This window comes from Antechinus flavipes, chromosome 4 (assembly GCF_016432865.1).
Source record: "Antechinus flavipes isolate AdamAnt ecotype Samford, QLD, Australia chromosome 4, AdamAnt_v2, whole genome shotgun sequence".
In the NCBI taxonomy this organism is placed as follows: Eukaryota; Metazoa; Chordata; class Mammalia; order Dasyuromorphia; family Dasyuridae; genus Antechinus; species Antechinus flavipes.
In genome coordinates, this window is record NC_067401.1 from 41870718 (window position 1) to 41892110 (window position 21393).

Below are 21393 nucleotides of genomic sequence, written 5' to 3' on the forward strand. Positions count from 1 at the left end.
CACCTTCTTCAACTGCCTCCTCCAGCTTAGATTCCTAAATCCACTGATGAATATGTATGCAGGGACCCACCTATCAAAAATGCCTGTGAAGATGCCCTCACAGAAATAAACATAAATAATGCTCAGAATCACCCTCTATTCGCCTGTTTCCTTATCTGTCACTTAAGGACAACAATAGAATTTATCTCCCAGAGTTGTTGTGAGGATCTAATGAGATATTTGCAAAGCACTGAACATTGTTTCTGGCACACAGTAGGACCATATATAAACGTTAGCTATGATGCTTGTTGCTATTATGAGAACGTCTTGGGATGGCCTAAGTACCAATGGAACACATGGGAGGTTTATTGGTTGACTCTGGAAGGGGTTCAGAATGTGAGCTCAGCCCTACTCCCAGGAGTTATCCCCATCTTATTCTTCCTTAATTACTTAACTCTAAAAGAGCTGGACTCTCTGGAACTCAGGACTCCCATTGACTCGATGCTCAGCCAATATGTTACCCTTTAGTGTAGGGGGTCCCTAACAAATGGACTTTCTCTAATTTACAGCAGCCAAGCCCCTGGGCTTCATTCCCCTTATCCTTGTGTTCAAAGTCATTGCCTGTTGAGGTGAAACTCTTTCCTTCTCTCTCCTGTACTTTTTTTTTGCCTTTCTATCTTAGCTCTGTACTTTTAAAATTTATATTTCTCTCTGTTCTCCTGTTCCAGAATTCCCACTGTATTGTTAACTCACTCAATCCTAGATTCTTTTACTTCACACTCCTTCCATTCTCTGCGCTTTTCCCAAAAGCTATCACATCCCTAGCTATCCTTTCAAGTAGTGGGCACTCCTTTTTTCCTATGAACACAATGGGGTCAGGAGAAGTGAGCACTCTTTACTCTCACTTTCATATCATCCCTTTACCATCAACTTCCAATTATCTCTTTCTTTGTATTTAAGTCCCTCTTCTTCATCACCCAGCCTAATTCTTCATTATAGTCATCTACTTTTCTCCCGGTGATTTTGCTCCATCTTTTAAAAAATTTGGCATAACAAAATGAATCTTTTTCTTCCTCCGGCCTTTTTGGAAAACAAAAAAGACAAACAAAATCCTTATAAAAATATTAAGTCAAGCAAAACACATTTCTGCATTGGACTTTCACAAAATATATGTCCCAATTCGTCCCATGTCTTCTCAGTCAGAATAAATATTTTCTACATATAGGTTCCTTTCCTTTGATTTCTTTGGAGTACAGACCTAGTACGGTATTGCTAGTTCAAAGGGTAGGTAGTTCAATAACTGGTTTCTACAATGGTTGTACCAATTGTTACATTCTCTTTCCTTTATCAAGGAGTTCAGTACCTGAAACAAATTATGAGTTGCAGTACACTGTTTTTTCTTGTTTCTCCTTCCTGACTCTTCCTTCTCAGCTTTCTTTATGGAACATCCTTCTCCTCTTGGTCATTAGGATGGCCTGGGTCCCATTTCTCTCTCTCTAATCTAATCTAATTGGTGACTATACAATTGAGTTATTGAATTTTTTTGTCAAATCTCTATTATTCATTGTTAATAACTTGTGGAAAGTGATTAAGTAGGAACTCTTAAAATTGTACATCTCACATTTATCTTCCTGAATTGTTAATGATTTTGGCCTTTGCTTTATCAAGTTGATGGTCTGATAGTAGACAAAACTGATTTAGAAATAAATGGCTTCCCTATCAAGTAACCAGTTATTTCTTGTCTATCTATTTCATTATTTGGATGATTTTTGCTACGATGTTTGCCATGTTCAATGCCTCTCAGAGCTCTTCTTGGAGAAAATATTCATGTGGGAAGTAGAGAATATCATCTTCTCAATTAGAGAAATTGAGTGGAATAGGCTGCTCTCAGGACGTAGTAGACTGAGGATGTCCCTACAGGTCTGTAAGCACTAGCTGGGTGATCACCTGTTAGATATATCGTTGAGGAGTTTTTTGTTGAATTATGGGTTGGACTAGATGATCTAACATTTTCTCTGTAATCTCACTGTATCTGGGTGAGGTTTCTCTGTAGGGCACAAACCTTTTGACTTAATTTACTTCTGAGTATCGTTTCTCAACATATTTTTCACTATTCTCTATGTCCATTCTGACAATGATTGCAAAAAGTATTAAAGCATAGGTGCCTTAAAGGACCTTAATAAATTTTAAACGTAATTTAAATTCCTCTTTATTTGCTGCAACAGATGTTTGTAAGAAAGCTGTAATTATTTTCATAGTGATCCTTGTACAAATGCTCATTAGTACTGTAATATAAGATAACCAAGCATCTCATCCAATGAAGTTTCTTGTTGCCTTTGAGTATTGAGTAACCAATTCCACCACCTCCTTTATTTTTCTTCTCTAAGGCAGACTAGTAAACTTCCATTTAGTTTTTGCCTTTGTTCTTTCATTTACAATATCAATATTATATGATTCAATTTCTCTAGTAGTTAGGGTGGTCACTAGTACTCACTAAACAAGTACTAATGATTAATGTTTACATAGTCCATTAGATTGTCTAAAAACATTTTTGAAACTGCTTCCATTTTTCTGCTCCCGCAGTTAATAGATTGTCATTCATTCTGACCAGAGTTACAGGACAATCCCAAATACGTTTTATGGACACCTTGAGAATTTACAGGGCTTGGACTAGATTAAAATAGGAACAAAAGAAGTCAAGACAGGTTTCCATCTCTAGCGATAGGAGGACCTGAAACCACTTCTCTATCCAAGCAGCATACTGATATAATTTGTACAAAGGTACGCCAAACAGAGCTAACCAGACAGGATAACCAGGGAGTTAGGGCTGCACGTGGCCAAAGGAATGGCCAAAGGAGAAAGTGGGCAGATGGATAAGGACATTTTACTTGCTATGGGGAAAAGAGGGAGGCAGAGGTGAGTGGAAGTGGGTAGAAGAGAGACCAAGGATTCACTGTAACACCTTATGGTGCTAGTAGAGGGAGGAAAAAATACAAAACCAGTCACAACTTTGGCCTACACTTATGTACTATGGAAATAATCCTGGATAATTTATCTTTAAAATAACAATATAAATTTCACAATCTATTCAAAAGATCCCTGGTACCCATGTAGTCCGTCTTGGAATAGGCCCTTTGGGTGATGCCATAATGTGGGCACACACCTGGAAGGGTTCAGGAGCCCAAGTTTCTGCTCCAGGCTGGATCCTGGTGGCAGAATACGGGGCAAATTTCTCTTCCTTTCTAGGTTTCGGTTTTCTCGTTAACAGATTGATGCAGTGATGGGTGCTGGGTCTCAAGATGAGTCCTCTGCTCCTGGAACATTTCATTGGAGAAGACATTTCCTGGAACTGGAGCTCCACATAGCAACCCAGAGGCCTCAGTGCTGAGGCAAAGAGTGATCGAAATGGGTGAGAAAGAAAGACAGTTCAGTTTTGTAAGAAACAATATATTTTATTTTTCTGACACCACAGCCCTGGCGAGTGGTTTTGTACCAAATTTAATGGAGGTTACACAGAACGTTTTACGCTTGGGAGGGGAATAGAGGAAAGGGAAGGAACCACAAATTAAAAAAAAAAAATAAAACCCAAAAAACAAAACAAAACAAAACCCCACACACAAATAAAAATCCTGGATAGCTTTTAGCATCTGTTCCACTCCCATGTTAATAAAAATCACTTGGGGGATTCCTAATCAAAGAACAGAAAAAATCCTGGGGGGAGAAGGGAGATGGAAAGATGGGAAAGAGAGAGGCAGAGAAGAAAATAAAGAAGACCGTAAAATACCAGAGCATCCCAAAGACAGTCTTTCCCTCCTGACACCAAGAGAATTCTAGGCATGGAGGAAAAGGTAAGGCTCTGCTAGATTATTTCCCCCCCAAAATAACACCAAGTATTGCAGCTGCCAAAGAGAAAAGGAGTGCAGGAAGGCAGAAGACAATGAGAAGGGCATCCATTTACAGAGGGTGGGCAAGGAAGGAAGAAGACCATGACCATGACCGTGTGTAGGGAAGAGGCAGAAGGTGCTAGTGAGCACCCGAGCTGAAAAGAAAAAGAAATGTCCTAAACTTTATTACTTTAAAAGAAAGCCCCTCCCCCCACCCGCCCCCTGCTGAACTTAGTTCCTTTTTTGTGCTTTTCATTAATACTCTGCTCTGAGGTCGTAGTTTGGTTTTTCTATACAATGGAGTTGAAAGAAAACAGTCCAAAAGTCTGCCGATGGGATCTCCACCCAAAGTAAACAGCCCGGCATTCATTCCCATTCTCCTCTCACCCCAAAGACTAAAGTCTCTGCTAAATTCCCTTTTACAATATAGTACAGTACACAAAAAAAATAAAAACCCCAAATAAAACAAACAAACAACAACAAAAAAAAAAAAAAAAAAAACAAGAGTCCTGGGAGAAGCCAGTCCGGAGGACGTAAACATACAGAGAACGGTGCAACTCATGACAAATGGCAATTCTCAAAGTACAGCTACCGAGTCTCAAAAGGAGGCGCCATCATGGGATACCCAAGTCCACAAAAATAATTTTTAAAAAATAAATCTTAAAAAAAACACACCTGTTGATTAAATGAATAATTTGTTTTCAGGTAAATTCATACATTCGAGTTTTTTGTTTTTGTTTTTTCCCCCAAAGCAGCCCTCGGGTCTCTGTTCTCCTATTGCGTGACCAACCGTACTTCCTGGAGCTCCCTCACGGAGCTCTCAGGACCTGGAATCTCATCTCGACAAGGATCAGCACATCCAGTCTTAGCAGCTTAAAACATCATGTTCCCTGGGTTTCCGGGTCCTTGGCTAAATCCACCCATGCCCACATCCGCAGCCATGCCCCGAGGCCTCATCTGGGGGGGGATCATGATGTTCTGTTGGGGTCCCATCATGCCCTGCATGGACATCATCATGCCCGGAGAGCCCACGGGCCCCGGGTGGGTGTAGAGCCCGGCGGGGGCCCGGTCCTTGCCGGGGATCATGCCGACGGCGGCCGCCGGGTTGCTCATCAGGGTGGGCTGGCCGGGCATTGCAGATTGTGCTGGTGACATCATCCGATGGTGAGGACCCATCATGCCTTGCTGCAGAAAGGCGGGCGGCCTCATGGGGTTGTGTCCCGGCATGGAGGGGGCGGTGCCAAGGGGGATGTCTGCGGAGCCCACGGGACCCGGGCCGCCCATGCCGGGTAACGCGAGTCCCATCCTCGGGGCCTGGTCTCCCATCATCCCCTGCATGTGGGAGAAGCCGGGCCCCGGCCCCTGGGGTTGTTTGCGGCCGGGGACTTCCCCTCGAGGGAAATACTGCAGCGTCTGGCTGGGCTTCTCCGAGGGGATGATGCGGGAGAGGTCGAACTCCGGGATTCCCGTGGCCCCCGGCCGGATCACCTCCTGCAGGTCCGGGTCTGTGAAGACCGAAGGCATGTTGTTTCCCAGGACGGTGAAGGAGTCGGGACCCCCGGGGCCTCCGGGCTTACAAAGTGCGGGATCGGTGGAACTTTGGGGCAGGTTGCTGGGACGGCCCAGGGGTCCTTCTCCAGGGAAGCCCATGCCTCCGGGAAAGTTGCCCTGACCCCCACTGGGGCCATTGTGGGGAAATGGCACCTGCTGCGGAGGAGACTGTACTGGAGGGAACCCCTGGGGGAACCCCATTCGTCCTTGAGGTACCATGGGAGGCTCCTGGGACCCGTGCCCCATCATCGGATTGTGTGACATCAGACCGGGCCCCACGGGCACCCCGTGAGGAGGTATACTGGGTCCCATAGCGTTCGGAGAGGGCATCTGGTTGGAGTGAGAGAGTGGCTGGGTCATTCCCATCGGGCTAAGGGTTGGCATCGGAACCCCCGGGTTTGGGCCTGAAATTCGAGGATTCTGGGGGTTAATGCCCATTCCTAGGAGAGAAAGAGAGGGGACAGGTGAGTCTGCGGTCAGACCGAGCCTGGGGGAACACTCCAGCCGATTGTCCATCTCGGAGTGCTGAGCCACCTCCATGCTGCTCTTAAAGCCCTCGTGCCCGCTCTGGGGACCAGAGGAAGTAGCCCGCTAAGAGCGGCCCACAGCAAAGGAAAGGCCAGGGCCTGGCTCCAGACAAGGGAAGGCCACGGGCAGCTGAATGCAAGACGGAGCAGAGATGGGGAGGCCAGTGAAGAGGCTGCTCCAGCAGTCCAGGCTGGTGGTGAGAACGGGAACAAAAGCACCAGAAAAGCGGACTCAGGAAGGGGCTGTAAGAGGTGAGGAAGAAACCTTGTGACCCCAAGGTTGTGACCCCAGCATGAGACACTGGACAAAAAACAAAGCAGCGGGAGGGAGGAGGGGCAGGTTCAGACCGAGGGTGGGCTGAAGTGCTGCCAGGACATCCAGGGAGAGCCTCTCTACAGAGAGCTGGAGTTGGAGAGGCTGACCACTGGGAGGGAAGTGGGGGGGATGCACACACCCCTCCCCCACACAAACGCACACGTGGGTACACACCCGTAGGCATGCATGTGTGTGTGTGTGTGTGTGTGTATAAAAATGTCACCTGTATAGAGGTGGTAGTTGCAGCAATAGGAGGAAAAAAAACTTACCAACTGAGAAATTGTGGTCAAGGAAAAGAGGGCTGAAAATCAGGCTAAATTGCATGTTATACATCATAAACTAGTATAGGAATTCAGAAAAAAAAATACGTAAAAGTATGACTTTTTCCATTCTCAATGTACTTAAACCAAGGATTACAGAATTTCTGGATTGGAGAGTTTTAAAAACAGAAGAGAAAGTAATATCCCTGGAATGGGTTAATATGGAGGCAAAGGGACAGATCAGATGACCAAAAGAATCCAAAAGGGTAATGATTAATCTAAACAAAATCTTATTATTTACAATGGACACATTTAGAATTTGTGTCCCTGACACAAACAGATAGAATTTATCACCCTGAGGCTGGGACTTTATAAGCAATCAATTTTTTTTGGTAGAAAAGTACTACTATTAGCAATTTGGGGGATTCAATCTTCTCTCCACAAATAGACAAATGCATACAAAGACTTCCACTGAAGTTTCTCTAGGAATTAATTTTGTTTTTTTCTACTGAGGGTGCCCTTGAGATAAAGTCAGTCACAGTGGTGAAGTTTGTTGTGTCCATACAGCAGGTCTCCCCTAACCTGTTTATGCTGATCTCTAAATAAATGTCACGACTATTGAATGGAATGGAGCTGGATGTTTAGCTGCAGTCTTGGTTTTCCTGTTCTTAACAGCAAAGTCTTACTCAACACAGCCTCATACATTTCCTCTCCTAATAGTTTCATTCATTTTTAGAATGAAGGTGTAAGAGAGCGGGAATATAGATTGTTTTTTGGTCATTTTTCAGATTATTTCAGTGATTTTTAAAACATGCCTGTCCAAATATAATAACAAGAAGAAAACCTAACTATACAATACCTATAGTGGGATTTTCAGATCACAGGAAAGAGCTCTCATTTCCTTTGTTCATATAAGAAATAAAGGAAATACTACTTAACTTAATATGGACCACTCGGTGTCTGAAGAAACTGTTTCACACGTTTCCTATTCAAGGCAAATCCCCCAACAGACCAAGAAATTAATCTAAGTGCACCCTGGGACTGCTAAGAGCTCCTCTTTTCACAGTCTGAATTTAGCAAAGAAATGGCATCTTCCTTCAGTCAAGACATTTTAATTCTTATTTGACGCCAGTTAAGGGAGACCTCTCTGAGGATATGCTTCAATATCTTCCACTACTCTGTTTAGAGATGAGACTCAGGTCTATTAATTTCTCACTTTCCTATAACCCAGTTGCCAAGAAGATAGTACAAGAAACCTCTTCTTAAGTTGTGATCACACAGCTTTTCTCCCCGATTCCTTACCTGGCATGTTATTCATTGATGGCAAGTTGGGAGATCGAGCTGGAGGGGAGTCGTCATCCGAACTGGCCACAGTCTTGATGGCATCATGGTAAAGTGGGGTAGAACTGGGCATTGCAAACTTGGACATTCGAGACATCATGATGGAGAGAGGATTCTGGGAAAGGGTTGGTTCTGGAGGCATTGTGTAAGGGGTACTAGAGGGAAGACTTCCAGGAATATTCACAGAAGCAGACTGGCCAGCAGTAGGAGGTGGTGGACCACCTAGGAGAAGAGAAAACAATACAGAAAGATTGAAAATTAGATCCTTCCTGGGGGGAAAAAAAAAGGATACATGTTTCTAGGATACATGAAGTATGAAGATCAAGAATGAACTAGATTTCCAACTAAGAATCCTGGGCACATAAAGGAAAGGAAGAAGAAAAGGGGAATTGGGGGGAGCATGAATCAAATGGGAAGATAAATATACAAGGTATTAAATGTTAGACATGTTAGTCAAAGCTTAGTCTGAAGAGTAATGTATGAAAACTACTTCCTTAAAATATTCAGAAACAAATGGGCATTTTCCCCTTTCAATCAGTTTAGAATGTGCCTTGTTTTGCTGGAATAGAGAGAGTTTAGGCTGAAGCTTCATCCTAAGCACTAATTTTTTCCCATTCTCCCTTCCCTAATTCCTGACATCAAAAAGATTATAGAATGGAAAGGGCTGCATCTTTGCTGGATGCTACCCACTGCCAAGAGACAGACTTCAGCTCGTTGGGAAGATGTGATGTTGTTTTGACTCTGATCTCTCTCAGGTAGAGATACCATGGCTCCAATGAGTACATTATAATTATCCTTCTCCACTAACCAGCTCTGGTCCCATTCACAAAACTAAATAAATCTGATGTTACAAGTGAAGCTAGCAGTCCACTAAGAAGTTAGAGGCAATCTGTATGACGAGCTGTTCTTTGATCTGCATGGAGTCTAGGCTGGGCTCTTGTTTCCCTTCACTGCCAACTTTTCAGTGTAAAGGCAATACCTTCAAGTAAGTCACTAGAGTCTTAAAGATGCCCTGTTTATCCACAGCCGATTTAACATTTCAGCATAAAAGGGTATCATCTTAAACAGAATCCAGTTTATCTCCATGTGTTCTCCTGATGCATATAAATTACTTTGTGAACTAAGACACATTGCCCCTCTCCTCTCCTGTCCCAGATGTGCTCCAAAGAGAAGGACTCTGCAAGAGCATCCTCTGCTTCGCCTGTGGCACTAGACAAACCACCTTTAAAAGGAGAGGGAGGAATACTGATTCTATACACTCAGATATGCACGAGAGTGCTAGAGCCTGCCTCCTAACACCCAAAGTGCCTTAGTTCCAGCTTCCTTTGGATGTGGCCCGGCTGCTCAAGATGGTGCTGACAAAGCTCTCTGAGTCTCCTCTCCATTTACTTACGGTCGGGGAGCATACTGACCTGACTCTACATTTCCCATCATGGCCGGGGAAGCCATGGTGAGAGATGTTTTGTGGTTGGGAGGGATCCCGGGACTCTGTAGTGGAGGTTTTGGAGACGAGGTCCATCCAGGTGAAGGGGCAGGAAGTGATGGAGACTTGAGGTGAACAGGTGAAGCAGCAGCAGACCCCAAGACAGGAGGGGACTTAATGGAAGCAGCAGCAGCTGGACCTGCCAGCATGCCCGCCAGCTGGGATGGAGTCTGGGGTGACTTGAGGTTCCCCGAGGGTGAGCCCAGCATGGGGGACTGGACCTGGCGCATGGTGGGAGACTTCAGAGGATTAATGCCTGGAGAATGCACCTGGCTGGCGGCGACAGAAATATCCAAGGGCTTACGTCCCAGACTGCGCTGCACGGGGGGAGCGGTGTTGAGGCTGGCAGGGTTACTGGACGGGTTGAGAGGTAGTGGTGGCATGTGGCTGAGCCGGCTGTTAGTCCTTTGGTCGGGCCCAACTGGGTCTCTAAGATTGCGAAGCCCACTGTTGCCGCCCGGACCCTGAGACATGGGGAGGAAAGGCCTGGGGCCCATGCCGTACTCCTGCTGGGGGTGGTCGCCAAAGGGCAGGGGCACCATCTTTTGTTGGGAGGGGAGCATCTCAGAGGCGCCAGGCCGCAGCTTCATCATCTCCTCGGGACCCACCCCAGCCTCCCTCATCTTCTGAGGTAGCATCTGCGGGTTGGAGCCCATGTTGACGTTCAGATTGACCTCCCCCTTCATGCCACCGGGGACCATCCCAAACTCCAGTTCCCGGCTGGGGCCAAGCTGGGGCGGCATTCCTTTTGGGAAGTCGGCCCGGGAAGGGCTGAGGGGCCCCTCCACTGGTATCCGAGGGAAAAGGGGATTATTCCCAGGCTCCATGTGTCGCTGAGATCCCGGGATCATCCTGTTCATTTCGATGCTGGGCCTGATGCCTTCGATGCTCATCCCAGGGGGCAGGCCCAACTGCTTCTCTGCCAGCTGCTGTGGGAACATCTCGTCAGACAAATTGGGAGGGTTCGGGAAGCGCTCCCCTCGGCCAGGGCCGCTGAAGACCCCTTGGCCTGGGGGGAAATTTCGGCCATCCGGAATTTTTGGCACGTCATCTGGCCAGCTAACTCCAGAGAGGCCCGGTCTGGTGGCAGGGTTAGGGACGTTTGGCCCTTCCATCTCAGAGTTAATCATTCCTGCGAATCCCGGAAGCCGCATCTGACTGCCTGGCATGTTGGGGGGAGGAGCCACGCCCCGTGGGGGCAGGGAATGGGGCATGTTTATCCCATCGGCAAAAGGCTCCGGCCCCGCAGGCCCCCAGCCCTCACCAGAGGCCATCTGGTAGGGTGGGGGAGGACCCCGGACCACTCCTCGGGGCCCGTGCTGATGGACCATCATGTCCTGCAGGGAGCACTGCTGCACAGCCACCTGCTCCTGCTTCCTCCTCTTCTCCTCATAAAACTCCTGTTGCAGTTTCAGCCATGCCATCTGCTCGGGGGTCATGTGGTCCAGGTGATCAGGGCCCATGGGCCCCGGCTGTGAGTTCATGGGGGGTGGGACCATCTCCTCAGGTGAAAAGGGCACCTCTCTGTGTCCCTGAGGGCCAAAGGGAGCGCCCACGTCGGTCCTGGGCCCGGGCCCTTTGCCGAGGCTTTGGGACTGGGCCATCATGGCCTGTATGGGCCCCTCTGGCTTTTTCTGCGGGCCGTCGAGCACACCCGAGCCCTGCTGGGGGCCCCCACTCTGAGCCCCCGAGAACTCCTTCTCGTCGGGGAAGAGCATGCGCTGGATGTCTCGGAGTGTCTGCAGCGAGCGCTCCCGATGCTCCAGCTGCTCCTGGGACAGCCCATCGGGGTTCTCCCCCAGGGTGGGTGGCTCTCCGCTGGAGACAGGGGGAGGGAGGGGACCTTTGGGATCCGTGGTAGAGCTACTACTCCCCTGGGACACAGGAGTGAGGGCTCGGTTGTTAGGGGTAGAGTTTGGCCCAGAGCCTTCTGCAGGCAGTGGCGTGGAATTGGCCGGGCTCCCCGCAGAAGGAATCAGTTTGTTTTCCACTCCGGGACTGTCCTGATCCAGGGGACAGGGAGGAGCGGTGGACTTGGGTGCTGGTGCCGGAATGGGTGGAGTCAGTTGTAGTTTGGTATTCTGGGAAGAATTCTGGTCCTGGTTGGCTGAAGCCGGAGGCTGCTGTGGTAGTGATTTGGGATCATTCCGAAGGGTAGAGATCTGTGTGTTCTGAGGAGAAAGGAAGTTGTAAAGATCATCAGTCAATCGAATAACAAGGCAATTACAAGAATAAGCTCTGCTGGGGCTCCACAAAATTACATGGGTTGCAGCCACTCCCAGGAGCTGGCTAACACAGGCCACACAATTACTTAACTCACACAATCCAACGGGACTTTGAGACTTTCTTTAGCCTTCCCCATCCAAGACAATGGCATTCCTTCCCCTGCACTAAGGAAGCGGCTCCAAAAGCTTCACCAGCATGCCCCTAGACTGGAGGATGTCTAAAGTTCTGCTGGAGCGAATACATTCGAGTATCTATTTCGAGGAACAGGTTTGATATCACATGTCCTTATTTCCCACGACTGTGTTTCCGACTCAAGGAAGGATTAGTTTCCTAAGATGTGGGAGGTTGATCCTAACACCTTCGTTTTTCTCAAAGTTACAACTAGGTGTTTAGACCTCCACCTGTCAATCAAAAGTCAATCAAAAATCTAACAGAAAGAGAACACAGGCTTTGCTGAGAGCGCAGCGCTCCGAGCACAGGGCAGCAGGTGAGGTGGCCGGCTCAGCTTCAAGTTCTCCTCTGTCGCTGACGACTAAGTGTTCCTCCTTGAGTTTCCAGGGGGCCTTCTATCTCCTGGTTTCTGTTTTCAGTTTGTGATCACTGATTCCCTATCCGATAAGAATTTTCACATTAACTGTAGTAAGCTAATCTGCCAGCAGGAAGCTGCTCTGGAGAAATCTGCAGTCACCTCGCTCGTGGCTTCTCTTGATCTGTTCTTTCCAATGGGCAGTAGCAGATCGGCTCTTACACCCTGGCCTCACTATCACTTATTAAATACTGATGCTGCTTTAAGACCTGTCAAAGGTTAGGGACCCTGCAATCTACAGAAATGAATGGAATATCCTGTTTTTCTTTAAAGGGATGTGGTTTGGGGTGTGTTGTTAGTCTAAGCACTAAGAAAGTTAAAAAGAGCTCACGGATATGGAGATTTCAGCATGTTCACTAGCAGCCTCTGGTCACTGCAGATGGATGTTCAATCTCCTAGCCACTACCTATCTGCTAGCTTTATTTCCAATCGATTTAGCTAAATATCCTTTTTGCTCATCTCCCGACCTAATTTTCTTGAATATTTGTTGTAAACACTTGTGCATCAATGATTAGATTTTTGTATATGAATTGTTTCTTGAATTTAGACACACACACACACACACACACACGGATCAGGCATATGTTTATACATCTTTGAACGTTTCACTTCAGTTTGTGTTCTAGAGAGTAGGATTTTTTTTTAGGATACAAAAAAAGATTTCTTTAAGCAGGAACACCAGATAAATCAAATACAGTGAAATTGAATGGGCATAAATATAAGGTTCCATGCTTAAGGGGAAAGTGTGGCTAGATTAAATTGTATTTGAAAAAGATCTGGGTAAGTTTACTGAGGCAGTAGTGTGATTGGTGTCACTTGAAATAGCTAATGCAATCTCAGACCATATTAAGAGAAAGCAGAGTCTAGAATGAGAAAGCTAAGAGTCCCATTGAAGTTTGTCTTAATCAAATCATATGTTTCACATTAATTTGTGATTAATTTCAGATGACAAATTATAGGAAAGAAATCACTGAACTGGTCAGCATGCAGAGGATGGCAACAAGGCTGGTGAAGGTCCTCAAAATTATGTTGTGTGAGAGTTCGCTGATGGGCCTGGGGAGTCTTTAATACAGGGAAAAGAAGACTTAGGGATAACATAATAAACAGCTTTGAAATGTTTGCAGGCAGCTCTCTGGAAGCGCTACTTTCTGCTTCGCACCAGAGATCCAGGGTAGAGCAAAGGGCAGAAGCTACTGAAAGGTAGCTGAAGGTTTTATGGAAGGGAAAACTTTGTAACCCTTAGAGGTTGGGCTTGGATCTTCACTTGAAGGTGATCTGAATGGGCTGCCCCAGGAAGCAGTGAGTGCCCCATCATCAGCGATCTTCAACAAGAATCTAGATAATCACTTTTTGGGCATAGAATTGACGGAATTCTGAACCAGACTAGCTGGCTTTAGTCCCTTCCAACTCTGAGACTATGCAAGACACATTATCTTTTACTTAAACTGGTATGCATGTGATGTTATTCCTTTTCTAAGGCTAGAAGAGATGACCGGGTTTAGGTTTGCCTTATGAACAATGATCAACAGAGTCAATGGTTAGTAAAAACATTGCTCTGAAGACTCTCCTTGAAATGGCCACCTCATTTTGATCACGGATCTTTTCCAATGCCTTGTCTCTCCAACTAGATTGCAGATTCCTTGGGGCAAGGACACTTTCTTGTTATCTTGAAAGCACCCATAATGATGCCTAGTATAGAGACTTCTTTGACCTGATATATACTGCAACCCCCCCCTCTCCCCCATGACAAGACTTTTTAATCAATAAGCAAGAGATCTGACACCTAAACCTTGATCCTTTCAGGAGAGACTAGTGTTCTTCCTACCACACTAGCTGAGAGAATATAAGCTCCATGGGGCTTTCATTTTTTCTTTGTATATACAGCGCTTAGCACAGTGCCTGGAACAACAGTAGATGCTTAATAAATGCTCACTGATCCCAATTAGTGACAAGTTCCCAGTCAGTGTACCTAGGAAAAGACAAAGAACAATTTTGGAAGGTTCAAAGAACTTTAAAAAGTGTCCAATAAGCACTTTTAAGAAATGAAAATCACATTAAGAACCACCCAGGGAGTCTTAAGACTGCTCAGAAGCCAGTGAGGCCACTGATTAATACAGTAGATAAAATACCATACTTGCTTTCAGGAAGACCCGAATTCAAATTCTGCCACAGACACTTACTAGATAGATATGTGGCTCTGGGAAAGGCACTTGATTTCTTTCAGCCTCAGTTTCCTTACCAGCCCCTACTTTACAGGACTGTTTTGAGGATACTTTGCAAACCTTCGAGCACACTACATATGTGAGAAGACAATAATAATGAGAAGGATGAGGGGATACAGTTTTTAGTTGTGGCTTTTTTCTTGATCCTTCAATTAACATGAGACTTGGAGTCTTGTTCTACACTCAACATGTGACTTGAGACTGACCAGGGCATGTTTCTTACAGAAGAAAACAGATGCCACGAAAGAACGTTTTGTTCCCCAATATCAACTGTAGCACTTACAATCTCCCAGGCACTGTGCTAAGCATTTTTTACAAATATTCTCTCATTTTTCCTCACAACAACCCTGGAAGGTAAGTACCCTTATTAAACCCATTTTACAGATGAGTCAAACAGAGATTCAATGACTCGCTCAGGGACAGCCAGTCTGAATTTGAACCCAGGTCTACTGAAGTCCAACACTATCCACCACGCCATCTGGTGGAAGAAGTAAGCACATGTGCCCGACGAGCACCACGACCCCCCTGGCAGAACCAGTCAGAGGACCTTGACTTTGGGGAGGGAAATCAGCTATCCCAGAGCTGGAGAGAGGAAGGGCCTTGCCCAAGGCCTGGGGGCGGTCAGGAGCCAACCCTAAGTGCCCAGCCCGGGGCAGAGCCGGCGCCCCCCTCCTCTCCACTCTTCCCAAAAGCCCCGTGCCCCGATGCCCCCCAATGTCCATACCAGAGGCCCGGTGCTTCTCTCGGTCTTGCTATTGGAGATGTTCTGGATGTGGAAGGAGACGATGGTTTCCACCTGGCCCTTCAGCACTGCCTCGGCGGCCCTGTAAAGACGGGGTGTCAGGCTTTGGGTGGATCTCTCCACCCATGGGAAGAAACACCTGGGATGCTGGGGGGAAGGGCTGCTATCTGACCTGGGGAAGATCCTCCCCCAGGCCTGGCCCAGGTGACTAAGGCCCACCCTGAGGCTAGGGAGCTGCGATCCAGCATGGATGCCAGGGCTGGGCGCAGGCAGCCCCCACTCACTTGTTGGCCATTTCGGTAGAGAATACATAGACCACTTTGGATGGTGTCTTCTGAGTCGCAGCCGGCTCTGGCGCAGCCGCCTGGCCATGGGAGGGGGTGGAAGACCTCGGGGCGGAAGCATTTGCAGGCGTCATGGAGTGTGTGGGATGCTGGGAATCCTGGGGCTTTATGTGATCCGCAGAATTACACTCTGAAGGAAAGAAGATTTGCGTGAATGTTTCAGGAAGAAACAGAAAGGGGAAAGAGCGGAAAAGAAACACTCTTCCTCCTTTCCGCACTCTCCGAATGTGGTGCTTTGTGGCCCAAACCATCTCTGAGCATCTCCAGAAATGTCATGCTAAGGCAAACCGATTTCACCCTTAGGAAATCTTCCTTATGGTTAAACTGCTCATTATGACACCCAGGGAGGGGGTCTGACTTTACTGGAGCTTCCCATCGTGGCTAGTCCCTCCTTTAGCACGATCAGGCCCCAGGAAGAACGGGGCTGGCAGGCTCAGGGGCGAGGGGCACGGCCTCCCCCGCTGGCCCTGACTCGCCCGCTAACCCTCTGCCACACATAGGAGTTCATTCCCGCCACTCAAGAATGGGCTGTGACGAGCCTGGACTCATGCCAGGGCCATTAAGGCCTCCTCTTGTGCCGACGAGTCTGGCGAAGCGGCAACCAGAGGGCACAAAGCACGAGGCCCGGAGGATTAATCTGCCGGTGAAGAGGTGGGTGCATCAGAGGAACTACTCCAACGTGGCTATGCGCATCCACAGACTGGCAGTACTGGCTTTCGTGCGGTCGGACCAAGGGAGGGGTGCCGAGAAACCCACGGAGAACACCGTGGGGGGGAGCTCCGGGAAAGCTCACGTGTTCCTGGCCCACTTGCAGCCCCCCTAGACAATTCCAGAACAAACACAACCCTTCAGGTCGCTCACTGTACAGGAAATCTGGAAGAACTCTTCTCTCACAAGGGATGAGGAGCATCTATTTATTCTCTGCAAGATTCAGCCCCCACTGGGGGAGGCTAGCTGGTGCTGTCGGCCGGCGGCAGGGCCTCCCCTCGGGGCTTCCCCGCTTCCCTAGGACTCTGGACGTTCTGGCCCACATACCTTTGATTTCAGAGTCATCATTTGGCGTCCCAGCGTCCCTCTGATCAAACGAGTCCGCTGAAATACTTCTCTCCCTTCTCCCCTTTCCCTTGGCACCATTTCCAGCCCCGTTCTTCAGCCCCATGCTCCCACCTGGGCCAGGGAGTGCTTTGGGGGGGTGGCCCCCACTCTTGGAGTCACAGGGGGATGGCTGGGACTGGCTGGCTGAGCCCCCCTGTTTACCCGGATTGGAGAATTTGGAATCCAGCTGGGGGTTTCCAGATGGGGACATCACTGTGGGGGGACGGACCATCACCTCCTGCTTAGATTTGGGGCTACTGAAACAAACAGAACAGAAGGAGGTCAAATTTCTGATGCAGCTTGTCAGCACTGAGCAGGAAGACAAAATAGACACTGGGAAGGATAAGCAATTTTTCATGTGTTTCCCATCAATCTCTTTCTCCCCTCTCCCAGCCCAGCTCGGTGCTAGGAATGGTGAGGAAGCAGCAGTATGCCCCGCCGGCTCCCCGGAGGCCCCATCTCTAGGGCTTCTGTCAATAAAGGACAACTGTTTCTATGTACATACAGAAGTGTCTCACACCAGGACTGGCTCAAAGTAAACAAACAGGGCATGACCAAGATCACCACGCTGGCCATGCCCGGCCTGAGGACACAGTTTGGCTGCCAAGAGAAAGGCGGCATGCGGATCACAGGCAGGTGGGGGATCGCCCCGGGCGGCTAATCCCTCCCAGACATGCTACAGGAGAGAAGGGGCTGCTGCCGGCTCGCAGGGGAGACCATGTTGAAAGAAAGGCTGAGAGAAATGGGCAGGAGGAGGAGGGCCCGGGAGACATAAGCAGGTGAAAAAGGCTGCCCTTGAGCTCTGGACTTCTTCTTCCCAGCTCGGGTCCCAGCCCATTTCCCAGCCAGCATCTTCCCCTTACCTCTGTGTGTTTCCTGATGGAGAGTTCCTCACTTTAGGATTACTGGAATGCATTGATTGGAATCCTGAGCTTGAAGTCACAAATGGGGACTGGCTCGCCACACTCTTCTCGGGGGGCGGCAGTCACGGCTGCGGGGGGCCCCTCAGCGCTGTCTGTCCCTAGGCCTTTTTCCTTTTTGCTTTTCTCCGCTGTGGTAGTGGGCCCTCTCCCCCTGCAGCTCCAGCATTCTCTAGGTGTGTGCTTCCTACTGCCAAGGAAAGATCTCGCATCTCCAGGGCCCACTGTGGAGAAAGCCACCCAGAGACACAAAACACCCTCAGACGAGATGTTAAGGCAGCACAAGGTCAAACAGGAAGCTCTTCCTTAAGCAAGAGGAGCAGAAAAAAGAGACTCCACAGACCTAAGTGTCTGGGGCACTGTCTGCCAAAAGAAAGCCCTCATCCCTCTCTACCTGCAGGCACTTTGGGTAACTACAGAAGGCCACCCACCTCTCTGAAGTTTTTCTGCTTTTGTGCACTAGACTTATTCAATATTTTTAGGTCAGTCTTTTCCCAAAACAAGGTCTTGATCAGCACTGAGCTCCACACTGGACTCACAGTGACCACCTTAATTCCTTTCAATGGGTAGGCTGGATGTTTTACCTTTGTTAATTTACCATGCCCTCACAAAAAAAAAAAAAAAAAAAAAGAAAAAAAAGAAAAAAGAATAAACTTAGCTCCAATTACTTCCCTCATTTCAAGTTACCATGCTTTTTAACCCATGCCCACAAAATCAGCCCCAGAAATTGGGGGAAAAAATAAAATGAAAACCAGTTGAGACTTAAAAAAAAAAAAAGTTGGATCAATACAAAATTGAGTGAGTTATACTTCTAATTTCTGTAACCATCATTAAATTTTAATAGGAATTTTTGTTTTAGATGGAATGTTAAATATAGGGTATATACTGTTTTATCCAAAGGAGAAGAGGGAATATAATACTACACGGATGAGCAAACAGATCTATAAGTTTTGCAGACAGAAGAACATTTCAGAAGGTTGAAACATTTCCTGAACTTATCTGCAAGGCTAATTCAAAATATAAAGGTCAGAACAGTATTAGGGAGTGGGACGAGTGTATTCTTGGTGCAGCCAGGCAAGTCCAGTCATCTTGTTTAGAAAGCCAAGATCCAGCTGTCAAGCCATGGCCAAGCCCTAGGGTGGGTCCACTGAGTTTCTTCACAATCACAGGTCCAAGATCTCCCTCTTCTTCATGTCTGAGCAAATATCAGTGGAGGTGACCACCTCCAGACACCAGATACAGGGGCAGCAGCCAGAAACAATGAGGGCTACAGCCTGTCTGATCTCATTCTACTACAAAACAGGACTGGAAACCAGAGAATGTGTTCCAATCTAAATCAACAATAACTTTTTGTGTGGCTTTAAGTCACTTAGATGTTTATTTTTATTTATGTCTTCATTCAGAAAATCACAACCCTATTCGACTCCTTCCTATTTCACATAGGATTTACAAAAATAAGGGGTATGCAACATCTGTCAATAAAAATCCTCCAGTTTTTCTCTTTCTGTCTCAGGACAAATTTTAGAAGCATTCTGGAGACAGGTGAAGGAATTAGGCTAATAAATTAATTATAGGTTTTGTCTCAGAAACCATAGAATACTGAATATATTTTGGCCTTGGTTATATTTAATTTTTATTTTCATTTTCCTCCCATCACCACCACTTCTATAAGTTTAAACTTCAAAGGTAAAGCCGTAGAAAGAACAGGAGACGTGGAATCAAATGATCTGACTTTCAATCCTAGCTGTCTCTAAATTTTGGATAAATCAGTCTTTCTCCCTGGGTCTCCATTTCCTTCTCTGTAATGTTAAGGTCACAAGATAACTTCCTAATTACCAATTTCAGTTATTTTCACACTAACAGGAATGTTTGATAAAGAAGTGGCCAAACAATCCATTGACAACCAATCCATTGAAAAGAATGGTCAAGAAAAGGTATTGATTAATGGTAGAAAAGCCACTACTTCTGGAACCCAGGGACAATGGGAATACTTAGGCTTGCTCTACCCAACCCTGCACAGTGTTCAACAATGATACAACATTTATTAAGTGCAGAGGATTTCTGGGCTTATGTGCTAGGCAATGGGGGATACAAGGACAAAAATAACTTCCTGACCTCAAGATGCCAAGACTTGTGACTGCTAAGGCATACAGGAGATGTTGGATCTTCTCTCCTTTGGATCTCCTACAATGCACTTAAGCATATATATATATATATATTTCCTTCTGATAAGTTTCTATGCCATGGATTTCTGCCTTGCCTCCTTGATGAGACTTCCTTAAGGATAGGAATCATGCTTCTTTTCTATTTCCTACTGTGCTTAAACAATGTTAGAAACATGGCAGATGCTCCATGAAGAATATCTGTGAAAGTTATCTCCAACATGCCAAAAAATATTTGGTATCTGGGCCACATTTTTTTTAAAGAACTTAAAAAAAAAATCACATTAATCTATCCAAATTTTCCAATTATCACTATTAATTGACAATAATACTGGGTAGATGCTTGACTTCCAAAGTAATTTCATGTTAAGCTGCTTATTTTTCAAACATGCCTTCTTGATGTCCCTAATGGCAGGTATAGACAGAGGGACAAATTCAGCAAGAAGTGGTTAAATGACTAATGTTGCCTCAGGTGACAAAATGGGTGATGGGAAGACATTACTCTTCCTACCAAGATATCTCAGAACCTCAGAGGTATAAGGAACCTTCCAGGTTGTCCATTCTGACCTGCTGGAGAACAAGAATACCTTCTATCACTTCCAACTTTGGCTGAGCCCCATTATCAACCCTTTTCCCTAGCTTTTTACTTTTCTGTTCTTCATTCTTTTGGCTAGATGGAGTAGAAAATACACTACATTTTGCCTCTGAGGAATGGGATTCAAATCTCAGTCTACTTGGGTGACTTTAACATAAAAGACACTTCATCTCTCTGGGCCTTAGTTTCTCATCTGTAACAGAAAAAATTTAGATTAAATGATGTCTAAGGTCCCTTCAGTATTAAATCCTAAGATTCTAATGAAACAGGATGAGATGTCTGTCACATTCCTGCCTTTCCTCGTTCTTTCAATCATTTCACATCAAGCACAGTTTCCAGTCTTACAATCCTCATTGTTCTCTCATGGAGGGGCTCAAGCTTTTTAATGTACCTTAAAAAATATGGTACTTTCAGCTAAATATTAGGTTTGTAGGTAAAGTATAGAAGACCTGTCCTTTCTATATGTCGTGTTATTACTAAAGGACTCAACTATTTGGCTGCCATTTCACACTGTTGACTCCTACTGATCTTGCAGTTCACTACAAAACCTAAATGTTTTCAACCTGTTGAAGTTATATCCTCCCAATACTTATATGTGTACTTTTCTATGTTTAGTTTACCGATTCTAAGAGTAGTACTTTAGATTTATCCCAATTATATTTCATAGTTTTAGAGCTAACTTTTCAATCTAACCTGTAGAAAAGTTTTTGATCCCAATTCTACCATTAAATATATTTGTTATCCATCTCAGTTTTAGATAATCTGAATACTGGGCAAGTACTCCTATACCTTCCTCTAAGGCAGTGATAAAAATATTGAATGTAATTGAAGTTAAGACAGATCTCTGGAGTATTCCACTAGAAACTTCCCTCAAGATTGACATCAATCCATTAATCATTTATTCCTTGGGTCAACTGGACCAGCTAAGAACTATACTACCATCTGTCTTCTTTACAAGGAAATCATGAAATGATCCGTTAAATGTCTTGATGTAATCCAAGTATATATATCTATGACATTCTTTTCAATGATTAGTCCAATAATTTATTTTTTTAAAAAGGGAATGAAATTCATCTGCCAACCTATTTTAAAATTTAAAAATGGACATCCAAGCCCAACATGGTGAAATATTTTCTTCAAGACCACAGAAAGATAAAATT

At 46.0% G+C, this 21393-nt stretch overlaps 1 protein-coding gene across 3 annotated transcripts in view; it reads right to left on the reverse strand.

Annotated features, from left to right (window-relative positions):
* Positions 1-3410: 3410 nt before the first annotated feature.
* BCL9 (BCL9 transcription coactivator) overlaps positions 3411-21393 on the reverse strand; it is a 113076-nt gene continuing 95093 nt past the window's right edge. Inside the window, exons 4-10 of one of the 3 annotated variants that reach the window (XM_051992854.1) lie at positions 17420-17700; positions 16497-16810; positions 15402-15591; positions 15100-15199; positions 9271-11512; positions 7820-8080; positions 3411-5854 (exon numbers count right to left, since the gene is read on the reverse strand). In XM_051992854.1, coding sequence (XP_051848814.1) covers positions 4737-5854; positions 7820-8080; positions 9271-11512; positions 15100-15199; positions 15402-15591; positions 16497-16810; positions 17420-17472 — 4278 coding nt within the window. In that variant the 5' untranslated portion in view covers positions 17473-17700 and the 3' untranslated portion in view covers positions 3411-4736. Of the gene's footprint in view, positions 5855-7819; positions 8081-9270; positions 11513-15099; positions 15200-15401; positions 15592-16496; positions 16814-17419; positions 17701-21393 lie in introns of all 3 variants that reach the window. The other 2 variants (XM_051992855.1, XM_051992853.1) reach the window with 2 other exon arrangements.